Source organism: Akebia trifoliata, chromosome 5 (genome assembly GCF_017979445.1).
Source record: "Akebia trifoliata isolate Shusen 1 chromosome 5, ASM1797944v1, whole genome shotgun sequence".
NCBI lineage: Eukaryota > Viridiplantae > Streptophyta > Magnoliopsida > Ranunculales > Lardizabalaceae > Akebia > Akebia trifoliata.
The window spans coordinates 30,479,330-30,491,327 of NC_141379.1; the positions used below are offsets into that span (position 1 = coordinate 30,479,330).

General features: G+C 34.2%; 2 protein-coding genes across 2 annotated transcripts; one reads left to right on the forward strand and one right to left on the reverse strand.

Annotated features, from left to right (window-relative positions):
• The first annotated feature begins 1,345 nt into the window (after window positions 1–1,345).
• On the forward strand, window positions 1,346–2,380 carry LOC147402129 (LOB domain-containing protein 29-like). The gene is made up of 2 exons (XM_086441615.1): window positions 1,346–1,654; window positions 1,740–2,380. The coding sequence occupies exons 1-2, from the start codon at window positions 1,376–1,378 to the stop codon at window positions 2,157–2,159; spliced, it is 699 nt and encodes a 232-aa protein (XP_086297741.1). The 5' UTR covers window positions 1,346–1,375; the 3' UTR covers window positions 2,160–2,380.
• A 6,241-nt stretch (window positions 2,381–8,621) lies between these two features.
• On the reverse strand, window positions 8,622–11,676 carry MEF3 (Pentatricopeptide repeat (PPR) superfamily protein). The gene has a single exon (XM_086443639.1). The coding sequence runs from the start codon at window positions 11,608–11,610 to the stop codon at window positions 9,532–9,534; it is 2,079 nt and encodes a 692-aa protein (XP_086299765.1). The 5' UTR covers window positions 11,611–11,676; the 3' UTR covers window positions 8,622–9,531.
• Window positions 11,677–11,998: the final 322 nt, after the last annotated feature.

The window sequence follows — 11,998 nt, forward strand, 5'->3', positions numbered from 1 at the left end:
CTCTCTACTTCTCTTTGGTGAAGTGTTCCATTGCAGTGTCACTATCTTTTGTTTCATCCATTTTTGAAGTATGCTTCTATCTCTATTTGATATTTATATGATCTGTATTTTCAGCACTACAGATTTTCATAACCACTAGTGTGTATAAGTGCCCGGTCATGTACATGGGATGATATATACTTGCTTTCTCTAGCTGTTTTATCTATACTTTTATTCCCACTCATCAGAAGATTTGATAGATTAATTGATTATGATTATTGGGCCTTTGTGTATAAAATCTTGATTAAGATGGATGCATGATAAGATTGGGAAAGACAAATTAAAAAAATAGATGCATTCGTAAAAATGTAGGAATACCCTCGACAAGAAATTCATATATATGTATCCCTCCTTTATGAAATGTGTTGTGTAAATGTCTTGTATTCTGTTGTGTTACGCAGAACTGTGGGGATGTAAAATGTATGAGAAAATAGTGATCGTTCTTGTTCTGTTCCATGGACGTAGGCACACTGTAGAACCACATAAATCCTTGTGTGGTTGTGTTATCTTTGCTAGTTCGTTTTTTCACAAAATATTATAGAAAAAAGTGAAGGGAAGTCGATGATTCAAGTTTATATAACAAAGACCAATGGTAATATGGCATATAATACTCGAGATTTAATTTTCCCTCGAGGGTTTGTTTGGTTGTGCAAAAAGTCAGGAAAATGCAATTTACAAGTAATGATTATGAAAAATTCTTTTTTCGGTCTTTAAATGAAAATATTTTCCTAAATAGTCTGTCAGGAAAATGATCTTCTTGGCAGGATTGGAAAATCTTAAATTATTCTATCATGATTGTCCTTACCCCAAAACTAAAATACAAGTTTCTATATGAACATTTTCTAGCTTCCATCAAACATTTTTCAAGTAAATTCATTTTTTTTTAGATCATTTTTAAAAGAAATTGATTTTCCCAAGAAAAGTGTTTCTCTGCAATCATACACCACCTTGGAAATTATGCTGAATTAAATATAATTCCATGACAAAATGTACTCTCATTGATCACTTATAATGAGAAGTTCATAAAAGAAAATGAGTAAAGTAACTTTATGGATCAAGCAAACATAAATGGGTTTGGTTAACGTTATCTCTTTTGTCGTTTAAGGATGTTTGAATGGAATCTCTAATTTGGGTATAAAATTTGAAGATGAATGAAAGAATGCCTATTTGTATAAAAAATTAATGAAATCTGTAACCCATTAAGGAGACCAAAAATAATTAATTATTCAGTAAAATATAATCCATCCCCTCTCTATCTAGTGTCTATAAACATGGTGATAGTTCTTGCTTTGGTTTGCAAACAAATTCATCAAAACAACAAACTCAATATCTCAAGATGGCAGGTTTTGGATCTCCTTGTGGAGCTTGCAAGTTCTTGAGGAGGAAATGTGTGAGGGGTTGTGTTTTTGCTCCATATTTCTGCCATGAACAAGGAGTAACAAATTTCGCCGCAATTCATAAGGTCTTCGGTGCAAGTAACGTCTCGAAGCTACTCACAAACCTTCCAATGAAAGATCGTTGTGAAGCAGCGGTTACAATCTCATATGAAGCTCAAGCCAGACTTCAAGACCCGATATACGGTTGTGTCTCTCACATCTTCGCACTCCAACAGCAGGTACATTCATCGGTGATTAGCCGTAGAATTTGTTAAATGTAATGCATTGTAGGTGAAATTTAACATTCTTTTATGAATTTTTCAGGTTGTCAATCTACAAGCACAATTATCATCTCTAAAGGCACAAACATCCCAAGGCTTTATCAATGTGTCTACTACTTCAAGAACCCAAGATGACAAGTTATACAACAAATTTCCTGACAACCCCCAAGATTTCCAAGGTTTGTTTCATTTAGATGAGGCGAAGATGGCAGAGCAATTCCATCAAAATCAAACCAATAACATCGAAACCATGTCATACTCTGACAATGGGCTCACAGATCCAAACCCCACGACTTATTATCATTGTTCCGTCATGCCCGAAGAAAATGTCCAATGTCCTAGTTTTGAAGACCCTTCTCATGTCATGGCATCTCTCGACATGCAGACAAGTACCATGAAATGGGCTTTCCAACATACCATGGACCTTCAATCAATGGAATTTGCCTATCTTCAGCATTCATGAGACGATGGAGCCTCGGGGGAAGATGATATATATGATTGGTTTAGATGTCTTCATCAATTTTGAAATGCTACCATATAAGTCCTCAAAAACGCGCTTTTGTTTTGTCGATAAGCTAGGCACCTATACAATTAGCCGACCTATAATTCACTCTATGAATGCTTTATTAGTTCTTCTGTAACCTTCGAATTGATAGAATAATAATGTAATCTTTACTGAAATTGGAAAAAATCCACAGTGCTCAAATTTGCTTGATATATATGGACCATATAAAGATCTATATTTTTTTTTTCAACTATTGAAGACCTATAGTTAGTTACCTAGTTTACTAACATTGATGCTTCCCATACTAAACCTCATCTATTTATTCTTTGAAATCCAACATATTTCACACATTTGAAAGTATTATGCTCCACATTAATGAGCATGGAAAAAGTCTACTAGGCAACCTATTGAGAAATAATTGACAACCACTTGATCTTTTTTTCCAAAGGATATTAAATAAAAATAAAAAAGTGATGCACAGATATTCAGGGGCATACCCCCTACAATAAAAAAAAATTGGGATTCAAAGGAAAGAAAATGAACTCCAAAATATAGACTTGAAGCTAAATTGAACAATGCGAAAAATAAATTATCTAAAAATTTGAAATTAACCTCAAAATCTACTAAAGTGACACTGAAGCTCAAAAATAATAATCATAGAAATGCAACGTTGTTTTGGATGGCTAGATTTTCTTGAGCAACTCCAAAAACGTATATAATAATAGCCAAATGAATGCTTAGATCAAAATTTACACCCTGTTTAAACTCATTTTCTCAATTCTAGTCTAGATTTGAAGGCCCAGGGACCTTCCTCCTACTACTCCATAGATTTTATCTGATTCTGATGCGACATCCCTTTCATCGACCTCTTTGGAACAGACCATCTCTGCCAAATGATCTTCCTGACTCGCAGCTACTAACCGCTTGATAGTGAAAAATGGAAAATTAATTTCTTAAATGGAAGAATCACCCATTGTTTGGGACTGAAAATATGAATATTCATCATACTCCATTTTCTTTCTAGAAATGGTGTGAAAGATGATCTGTGAGGATCAAAATTTATTGGTTCAAAGTTACTTGATTAAAGACTTCGATAACGGAAGTATTAGTATGTCGTCGAGGTTATCTTGAATTTTATTAGCTTTCAGTGCATATTTTGTATGTAAAAGATTTCAAATAACCCAAATTAAGATCCATGGCATTGTTCAGACATAGAATTTGTTGTTGTTTTCCACACAACCTTTGATGGAGTTGCATTCGTGGTTAGCAAACCTAACTTGTTCTTAGTTCTTTCACATAAATATACAAACCAAGAAAAATTTTAAGCACTCACATTCACCATTTAACCTTCTTGTCTAAGGGAAAACCTGTATTCTTAGTCTTCGGATAGTTTTGTTGATTTTCTAAGAGCTGCATTCATGAAAAATGGAATTCTATAGCTGAAGAGGCTTTCAAAAGATATTAGTACATCCTTTTGTCAATTTGATCTTAAGAAGATCATCTTAATTTCTATGAATTTAGATAGAATTCAATGGAAGAACATAATTCAATAGGCAAACCCCAGACTTTTGGGTTATTACTAGAGATGCAAACAAGATCATACAAAAAAATTTATAATATTCGTTACAAAAGGGGTTGTACTAAATTTTATAATTAACATTGAAGTATCACAAGCATCACTTCAAGAGGTTCCAATCTGAAACCATTTTATGTAATTCTTCAGTGCAAAAGTAGATTCATCAAGTTTGGACATCTAACGTAACGAAGCATCGAACAAAGTACTAGCCTAATATTTCAAGATTGTTCTTAATTTGATTAAGTTTGATGAAGCATTTGTTCCAAATTTTTACTCTGAAATAGCAAAAAGGGCCAGCACATAACAGAAATGTCATTGAGAAAGTTAACTTTGTTGACATGCTTCACATTATAAAAAGAGTCAACTAAGTAGGTTCTTAATTAAGGTGTATTGTTAGTGTTGGTTCTTGTTATTATAATGAAAGCATGGTATCCACACCTTTAGGGCAAACCCATACTCTATTAACTGACGAATAAAATATAGATCTCATATATGATAGTCCGTGACGAAGATAAGTGTTCATTGATAATGGGATTATATTGCAATGAACCACCTAATAAGATTTGAATAGAGATATCTACCTAAGAAAATATTATCTAATCTAAGCAAATCCATCCTAAACTTCACGAGAATATGATATGGCATATCACATTAATTATACCTAATTACAGTGCATCATAACTCATACTATAAGTAGTTTCAATGACAGATTTTTTTTTTTTTTTTTTTTTTTGAGTCAGTTTAGAAGATTTCTAATGATCATCAGGTAGCACTACAAGACATTAAAGTGTGGTACCACTAAGGCAGCATAAGCTTCTGTTTTCGAAAAATTCTGCACTTTCTATTCGAATCATGGCTAAAAGTTGATCAAACATTAATGAAGGGGCGACAAAAAATAAAAGAAAGAAAGAAAGAACAAAATAAGATAATGCTACTGGTCACCTCCTTACCCAACAACCTAACTTCTATGGGACATCATTTATTAGTATATTCTTGAAAGCATATTTATTTGAGCCATTGTTTTGTAATACAATACTAAACAACCTCTTTATAGATTACTTTGGATTCAAAGGTAGAAGAGGGGAGTCTCAACATTTTAACTCATGACGGTTTTCTCTTTCACCTTGATTTCAATGATCAATTTTGTTTATATAGTGGCTCAAGAAAGAGTTAAGGAAGAAATACGATTTCGTCTTCGACTCTAATTTTGGTATAAGCTATAGTAGATGATAATTACGATGACGATGATTATGATAATGATATAAACGATAATTATAGATAATGGGATATGCAGTGAAATTATGTCAGGTGCTCCTCAAGGACTTGGGAAAAAAAGGGCACATCAAGACATCATTCCCCTCCCAAAGCGCTACGGTTCGACGTAATGCAACAAACGTTTCATGTGGTCTTTTTATTCTATTGAATGGGAATAACCTAGGTGTTAGGAACTTCTTGAATTAGCCTTCAATTGCCGAGTGGGAAATGATGATTTAGGCCTTACTTGTAGAATTAGAAAGCAGCTGAAGGTGCCAACTTGCTAAGTTGGTTAAAGTCCCATCGTGTTGATACCATGACTTTTGTTCAAAACCCACCTTCACCTGCTAATTATTAACAACTACTTTTGCTATATATCAAAAATAAAAAAGACTTTGGGGGTGGCTAACAAATTCCTCTATGTGATTGGTGTGCTTCACAAGTCGGGTTCCATCCATCTTGTTCAAATTGTTGCGGATTCACTCATTTTTCTAAGCAATCTCCTCTAGCCTTCCAAGACATTCCCTTTCCGTTTCTTCACTCCTCTCTTAGCTATTCTACTTGACATCGTGCCAAGATGTAAGAATTCCGATTCCATTTATAAACCCTCAAATTCATGTAATATACCACTACTACTCAAAATCCACTCCTATGAAAGATAGTATCAACCAAAGATACTCCAATGTTCACGTCAAATAAAGAATGGGCAACCTCAATTATATTCCAAAAGGATTAAATAAGTGTTTCGTTCTTCTCTTCTTATATTTATATATGATCAGGGCCTAAAAAGTTGTTTCTAGGATTTTATTTACAGAGACTTTAAGGTTGAATAATACATAAAATCCCTTAAATAGACATTATGCATTGATAATCCATGTTTAGTATTATTTTTGAACAAATTATGAATTTTTGAACTAATTATGGTTATTTATATATGATAAGTCAAAGTCGCGAGATTCAAAAGGATGAAGTAGATAATTAAAGACATACATTACAATTCAAGACCTAAGATAAGACCCCGAACCGAAGACCAAAGTCAACAGGCCTACAAGCACTGTGGTGCGGTGATCTCAACGCACTTTGTCTCGAGATTCATATAATGTTGAGGGGATATGATTTATAACGTAGCAAGTTAGGATTCAGAGTCCATGTAAAACACGAAAGTGTTCCAAATCCTAAAGAAACTTTAATTTGGTCTTTATAAAAACCAGAGCCAAAAATCATCTCATCTCCTCTGAGATCATCTTCTCTAGTTCTTTTTTATTTTTCAATTTTTAGGTTTTTAATTTACTTTTTGTTCAAGTTTTATAAATAGAAGGAGTACTCTGCCAGTTTCAAGCCAAGATTAATAAAGGAGCATCACTTTTTTTTTCTTATTCTCTTCTTTTTTTATTTTTGCTTTTATTATTCTTGCTATTATCTGTGGCTAGACCTCCGTTAGAGAGGTCGATGAAACCTAAGCAAGATTATCTTAAATAATTTTATTTGTTTCTAATCATGCTTCAATGCTCTATTGTGATACTAATTTATTATGTAATGATCATTAGATATAAGACTTATTCTTATGATTTTGATAGTTTAATCTTAGATAAGTTCAAGTTAAACTATACTTTGTTAAAGATTTGATATTTGACATTTTGATTTTATCTTATTAAATCTTATCAAAGAAATTAGGATCAATATTTGAATTAACATATTTCATTTTGCGATCCAATAACATTAGTTTTATTAATTGGATCGAGATAATAAGTAAAGAAGTAAATTAATAAGACGATATGTTTTGGAGGATTTGATTGATCTAATCTTTACGTTGTGATCTTATTTCTTATTCTTTTATTATTTTTAGTTTAGTTTAAAATTCCTTCTTTATTAGTTTTAAATCAGTTATTTTGAACTGTAATTGTTTTAAGTCATAAACTATAAATCAACGCTATCTTTGTGGATCGACCCTTGTTTGCTAAGGTTTTATTATTTTGTTCTTATTTTTATTGATAATCTACACCAAACAATAGATTTCATGTATTAGTTATCCTTGCTAAGTGTTTGTATGGAGTTTCTAGTATCTTTCTCGAATAAGTGAAATATCTAAGATCACGTCTTGTCTTCAATGATAGGATTCACATCCCTCCTCATCAGACAAAGCTAGTGGCAAGATTTTGGGGATTGATCCTACTTTTGGTTAAAATCCTTGGCCAATGATCGACTCCTTGGTTAGGATCCTTCATCAATTTGTATCTGAAGGTGACACATGTAGAGTACGGATTCATTATAATATGAGTCATGCTAGGGTGGCATTGAAATTTACTTCGAATTCTCACATTTCTGATGTGAGGTGATCACATAACCATAGATGTGGTTCCTCGAGATATGAGAAAAAAGCATCTACTATTATGTGTGCACCTCCACGTCATAAATGTGAGTATCAGAGTAAATCCAATGTCACCCCAGCATTAGTGTTATAATATTTTCCTTACACCTGTATATTTCGTTAGACTAATGTAGCCCATTCATTAACCCAAGACCTATTTATTAGGCCTAGAGTTGCCGCTCCACACAATCTAGCAAACGCTCGGGCTAGTTACCCCGTACATGAATGTATGGCCCATCTAGAGTTATGTTTAAAAAGTTCTAAAAGATACCAAAAAACATGGTTGGTGCTTTCTTGTTGGATTTGAGCATCTTTTCCACCATGGACTCATGAACTGCCTCATGGGGCCTATAATGAAAATGCTCAAATCCAATGGTAAAAAATAACTAATTAAGCTACTTTTTTGAGTGTAGGTGTATTGAGGGGTAGGCTCAACCTGAGCCTTATGCACCAACCTTACAATGGGCCAAATTATAAGTTGTGAGACCAAAAAAAGTGTCCACCACCATCAACATAGTGTCATTTGTATTCTGAAATTCTTAAGAAAGACTGTTACTACCTTCAAGGTGCATATATAATTCGATATTATCGAACTCATCATACATATGCAATTCTTTTAGTTATCTAAGCTCTTACAATGCGGACTTGGTCGAGTTCTCTAGTCGATTAGATGTATCATGTATTTTCAAGTTTGACTACAGAGTCACCTTGAAATTCCATGGAGTCAACTTGGCCAAGTTTCAAGGTGACTTGTCCAATTTTAATAAACTAAAATTCTAACCATGGTTTTCCATATGTAAGTAACCTTGATGTTGTCATGTGCTTTCAATCAAGGGAACATTTTGGCTATAGATTAGTAATTGTTGTGTTATGTTAGGTAAACAATACTTTCTTTTAGGCAAGTAGGTCATATAATGAGTCAAGGATGTGTTTCCTTCTCATACAATTAATTAGAGCTTCTATCTTATCTCTCTTGACCCCACATAAGTGGACTTAATTACTTCAATCAATGTTATTACTAGCCCCATCCCATCTTGTTTAAAAACATGAAAATTGGAACCCCACCATATCTTGAAAATAAAACATTAAACTTGGAATAGCAATTGAAAACTCAATTAGAGGAATGACGATGAATCAAAGACTCCAAAAGTTACCATATTTTGGTTATGAGATTCTTATAAATATAATTTTATTTATTTATTTATATACTATGGTGATAAATTATAAAATTTTGTTTTCTAGTGGTCAAATTGAGCATCTTATACTTATACTTATTCAAGAAATATAAAAAATGGAGGAACTACTATAAGGATGTTCTAAAATATAATTAGTAACTGAAAAATGGATGCATTTAATGATGGGCAGGGGGAGGAAGTAGACGAATTACTAATTGGAATTGATTTAGATTACGTTTATCAAATTATACCAAGGATTTGTATGATTAAGCCAGAAAATAGGCGGTACAACTGATAATAGGTCCACATCCAACCGGATTCTGTAAGAAAGTTGGCTCTGTTCAAAGAGAATCCAGATAATATGAAAGAATCGTCCGTTATATGAAATGGTTCAACCGTTGAACAAAGTGAACCGATTTTAAGCTATTCAACCTTGTCTTCAATCTATTGCTCAAAAACCCATGATTTTTCAACATGGAAAAAAAAAATTCAGCAGTTTTGACCTTCCCAAAAATCCTATCGTATTCTTGAAGTTTGATTGATTGAATGTTGAAGGATAGAGAATCTTGAGCTTGAATATAAGGGTGAAAATAACTTGTCTTCGAAAAGGAACATTGTAATAAAAGCACGCCGGTGAACCTGAGTTATCTCTGAAAAGTAGGGATTATTTGAGGAAAAGTGCTCTGTTCAAATTTCATTTTTATTCAAGAAAGGAGATATGACGAAAGTTCCATAACTTATAAAACTAATACAAATCTTGTTCACTAACAATACCAATGTCAAGAATTCTCACTTGAACTTGAAAATGAGTGATCTTCTATACCGCCATTCCCAGAGCCTCTAGTAGCACAGCTGAAGAGCGATGGACTCTCTGCCCCAGTAATGGTGGAACTCAAAACAGTACGAAGTTATATTTCACAATTTTATATGGTGTTAATGATGTAGTATAGATCTTTGTTACCAATAATCCTCACAAGAGCAAACTCCATCTTTGAAATGGTGGAATCTCTTAATATCCCTCATTATTATCTCCCTCCTAGTGATCAATGAAACAAATTTACTAGCAGTGTGACAATCACCGCAGACTCTCAAATTCTTCGTGATTCTAATTGGCACCCCTACTCCAGTCTTCAGAAGCCCAAATGCGATTGCTAACTTCTCGCTGTGACCACAAAGCATCTCCTCCTTCACCTCATCATCCACATCATGAAGAACAAAGCTTATATCAGGCACATAACCAAGTGATCTCATTTGCTCAAGTAAAACACTCCAAACACGTTCAATTCCAGTGTTCCTATATGCCTGCCTATCCTTAGCTCCAAATACATAAACCTTCTTCTCGACTTCAATTGAGCTAAATCCAATGGTTTTGTTTAGTCCCTTCACATTCATCACCACCCTCATCTTTTTCACCATCTCCCACATTCCCGCCGCTGCATAAATATTAGAAAGCAATATATACGAGCCTGGCTGGTTGGGTTCTAAAGCAAGGAGCTTATTCACCACACGTTCTGCCAATTCAACATGTTTATGAATTCTACAAGCACCCAATAAAGCTCCCCAAACACTAGCACTTGGCTCCATTGGTATCTTCTCAATGAACGATTCTGCTTCATCGATTTTCCCAGCCCTACCTAATAAATCAACCATACAAGCATAATGTTCCTCTATTGGAGTAATCCCATAGTCTCTACTCATCGAATCAAAGTAAACCCATCCTTCTTCGACCTTACCGGAATGACTACAAGCCGATAGGATCGAAACAAATGTTATTGAATTTGGTACTTGGTTTTCGGACCTCATTCGAGTAAACAAATCAAATGCTTCAGGATACATTCCATGTATTCCAAATCCATTAATCATCACGCTCCATGAAAATACATTCCTCTCAGGCATCTTATTAAAGACTCTACTAGCAACTTCAATCGAACCACATTTGGCATACATATCGATCAATGAAGTATAATTTACCATGTCTAATTCAACTCTGTTTCTAATTGCAAACCCGTGAACACTTTTCCCTTGTTGTAGAGCTCCCAAGTGCGAGCAAGCTAGAAGAACACTAGCCAATGTTATAGCATTCAGCATTATCGACTCTTCCAACATATTTACGAAAAATGAAATAGCCTCACAAGCTCTGCCATTTTTGGCGAACCCAGCAACCATAGTACTCCATAGAACAACATCCTTCTCAAGTATTTCGTCAAACAATTTGATCGCAATTTCAATTAACCCACACTTCATGTACATATCCACAATGGATGTTTGTAAACAAATGTTAGATTCAACGAAATTCCGTTTTACACAATACCCATGAAGTGAATTTCCATATTTACCGGCACAAACATTTCCACAAGCTCGAATCAAACCATCCACCGAAAACGGATCCAACTCATACCCAGACTTTCTCATCTGATGAAACAACTCAAAAACTTCAAATTCCTTAGAGAATTTCAAATAGCCTTTCATCATAGTGCCGCAAATAACCGAATTTCTCTTGGAAATTCTCTCGAAAACTTTGTGGGTCTCTTCTAAAGAACCACCCAATTCAAGATACACGTTCATAAGTGCTGGTGCAACATAAGAATCGGTATCCAGACCCGATTTGATGGCATCGGAATGAACAGATTTTCCCATTTTTAGAAGAGAAAGACCAACACAAGCTTTGATTGCGAACACCAAATTGAAACTATCTAAAGGAGAATTCTCGCTCCGTAACAGTTTATAAAGCTGTAAAACATCAGAAAATCTTTTGCTCTTTGAAAACCCAGAGATAATTGTGTTCCATGAGTGTGGGTTCTTGGAAGGAATCTGATTAAAAGCTTGGAAAGCTGTTTCGAGAGAACCCAATTCGATATAGGTGTTGGAGAGCTTGGAACCAAAAAGAACTGATTCGTGAAGTCCATTTAAGATGATCTGTGCGTGTAGTTTTTTGATGAGGGGAAGAGATTTTGTGAGGTTGAAGAGAGGAGACAAGGTTTTAGCAGGGTTTTGCAGTGAAATGGCGGGAATGGATTTCCCACCTATACGAAGCATTAACGGTTTTTTTTTTTTGAAGATTAACGGTTTTTAATTGTAGGCCACCTCTCCCATTTACTCTCTCTGTCTCTCTGTCTCAGAGTGTAAAAGATAAGGTTTGGCCTAGCCCAATAACATATTTTGGCCCAATTATGATCGAATCCGTCCTAGGTTTAATGTTCTATAGAGGCCCAATCCAACCCAATTTTTGAATGGTCCAAACTGAGTCATCTTCCAAGGCAAGCTACTTGTGATACTTTCAAGCCCGTCAGGAGTTAAAATAAAAAAATTCAACATGTAATCTTAACTTTTTTTTTAGAGTATAAAACTATGCAAATGAACTTGTTTAAGTGGAGAAATTAAAAATAAAACCATATGATCCGAACCATAAAAATACAAAATCCAA

Excerpts from the sequence above, each read along its gene's own strand:
- LOC147402129 (XM_086441615.1), top strand. The coding sequence starts at position 1,376 with ATGGCAGGTTTTGGATCTCCTTGTGGAGCTTGCAAGTTCTTGAGGAGG. Across the intron at positions 1,655-1,739 it reads TCTTCGCACTCCAACAGCAG|GTTGTCAATCTACAAGCACA; the intron begins GTACATTCATCG and ends TGAATTTTTCAG.
- MEF3 (XM_086443639.1), bottom strand. The coding sequence starts at position 11,610 with ATGCTTCGTATAGGTGGGAAATCCATTCCCGCCATTTCACTGCAAAAC.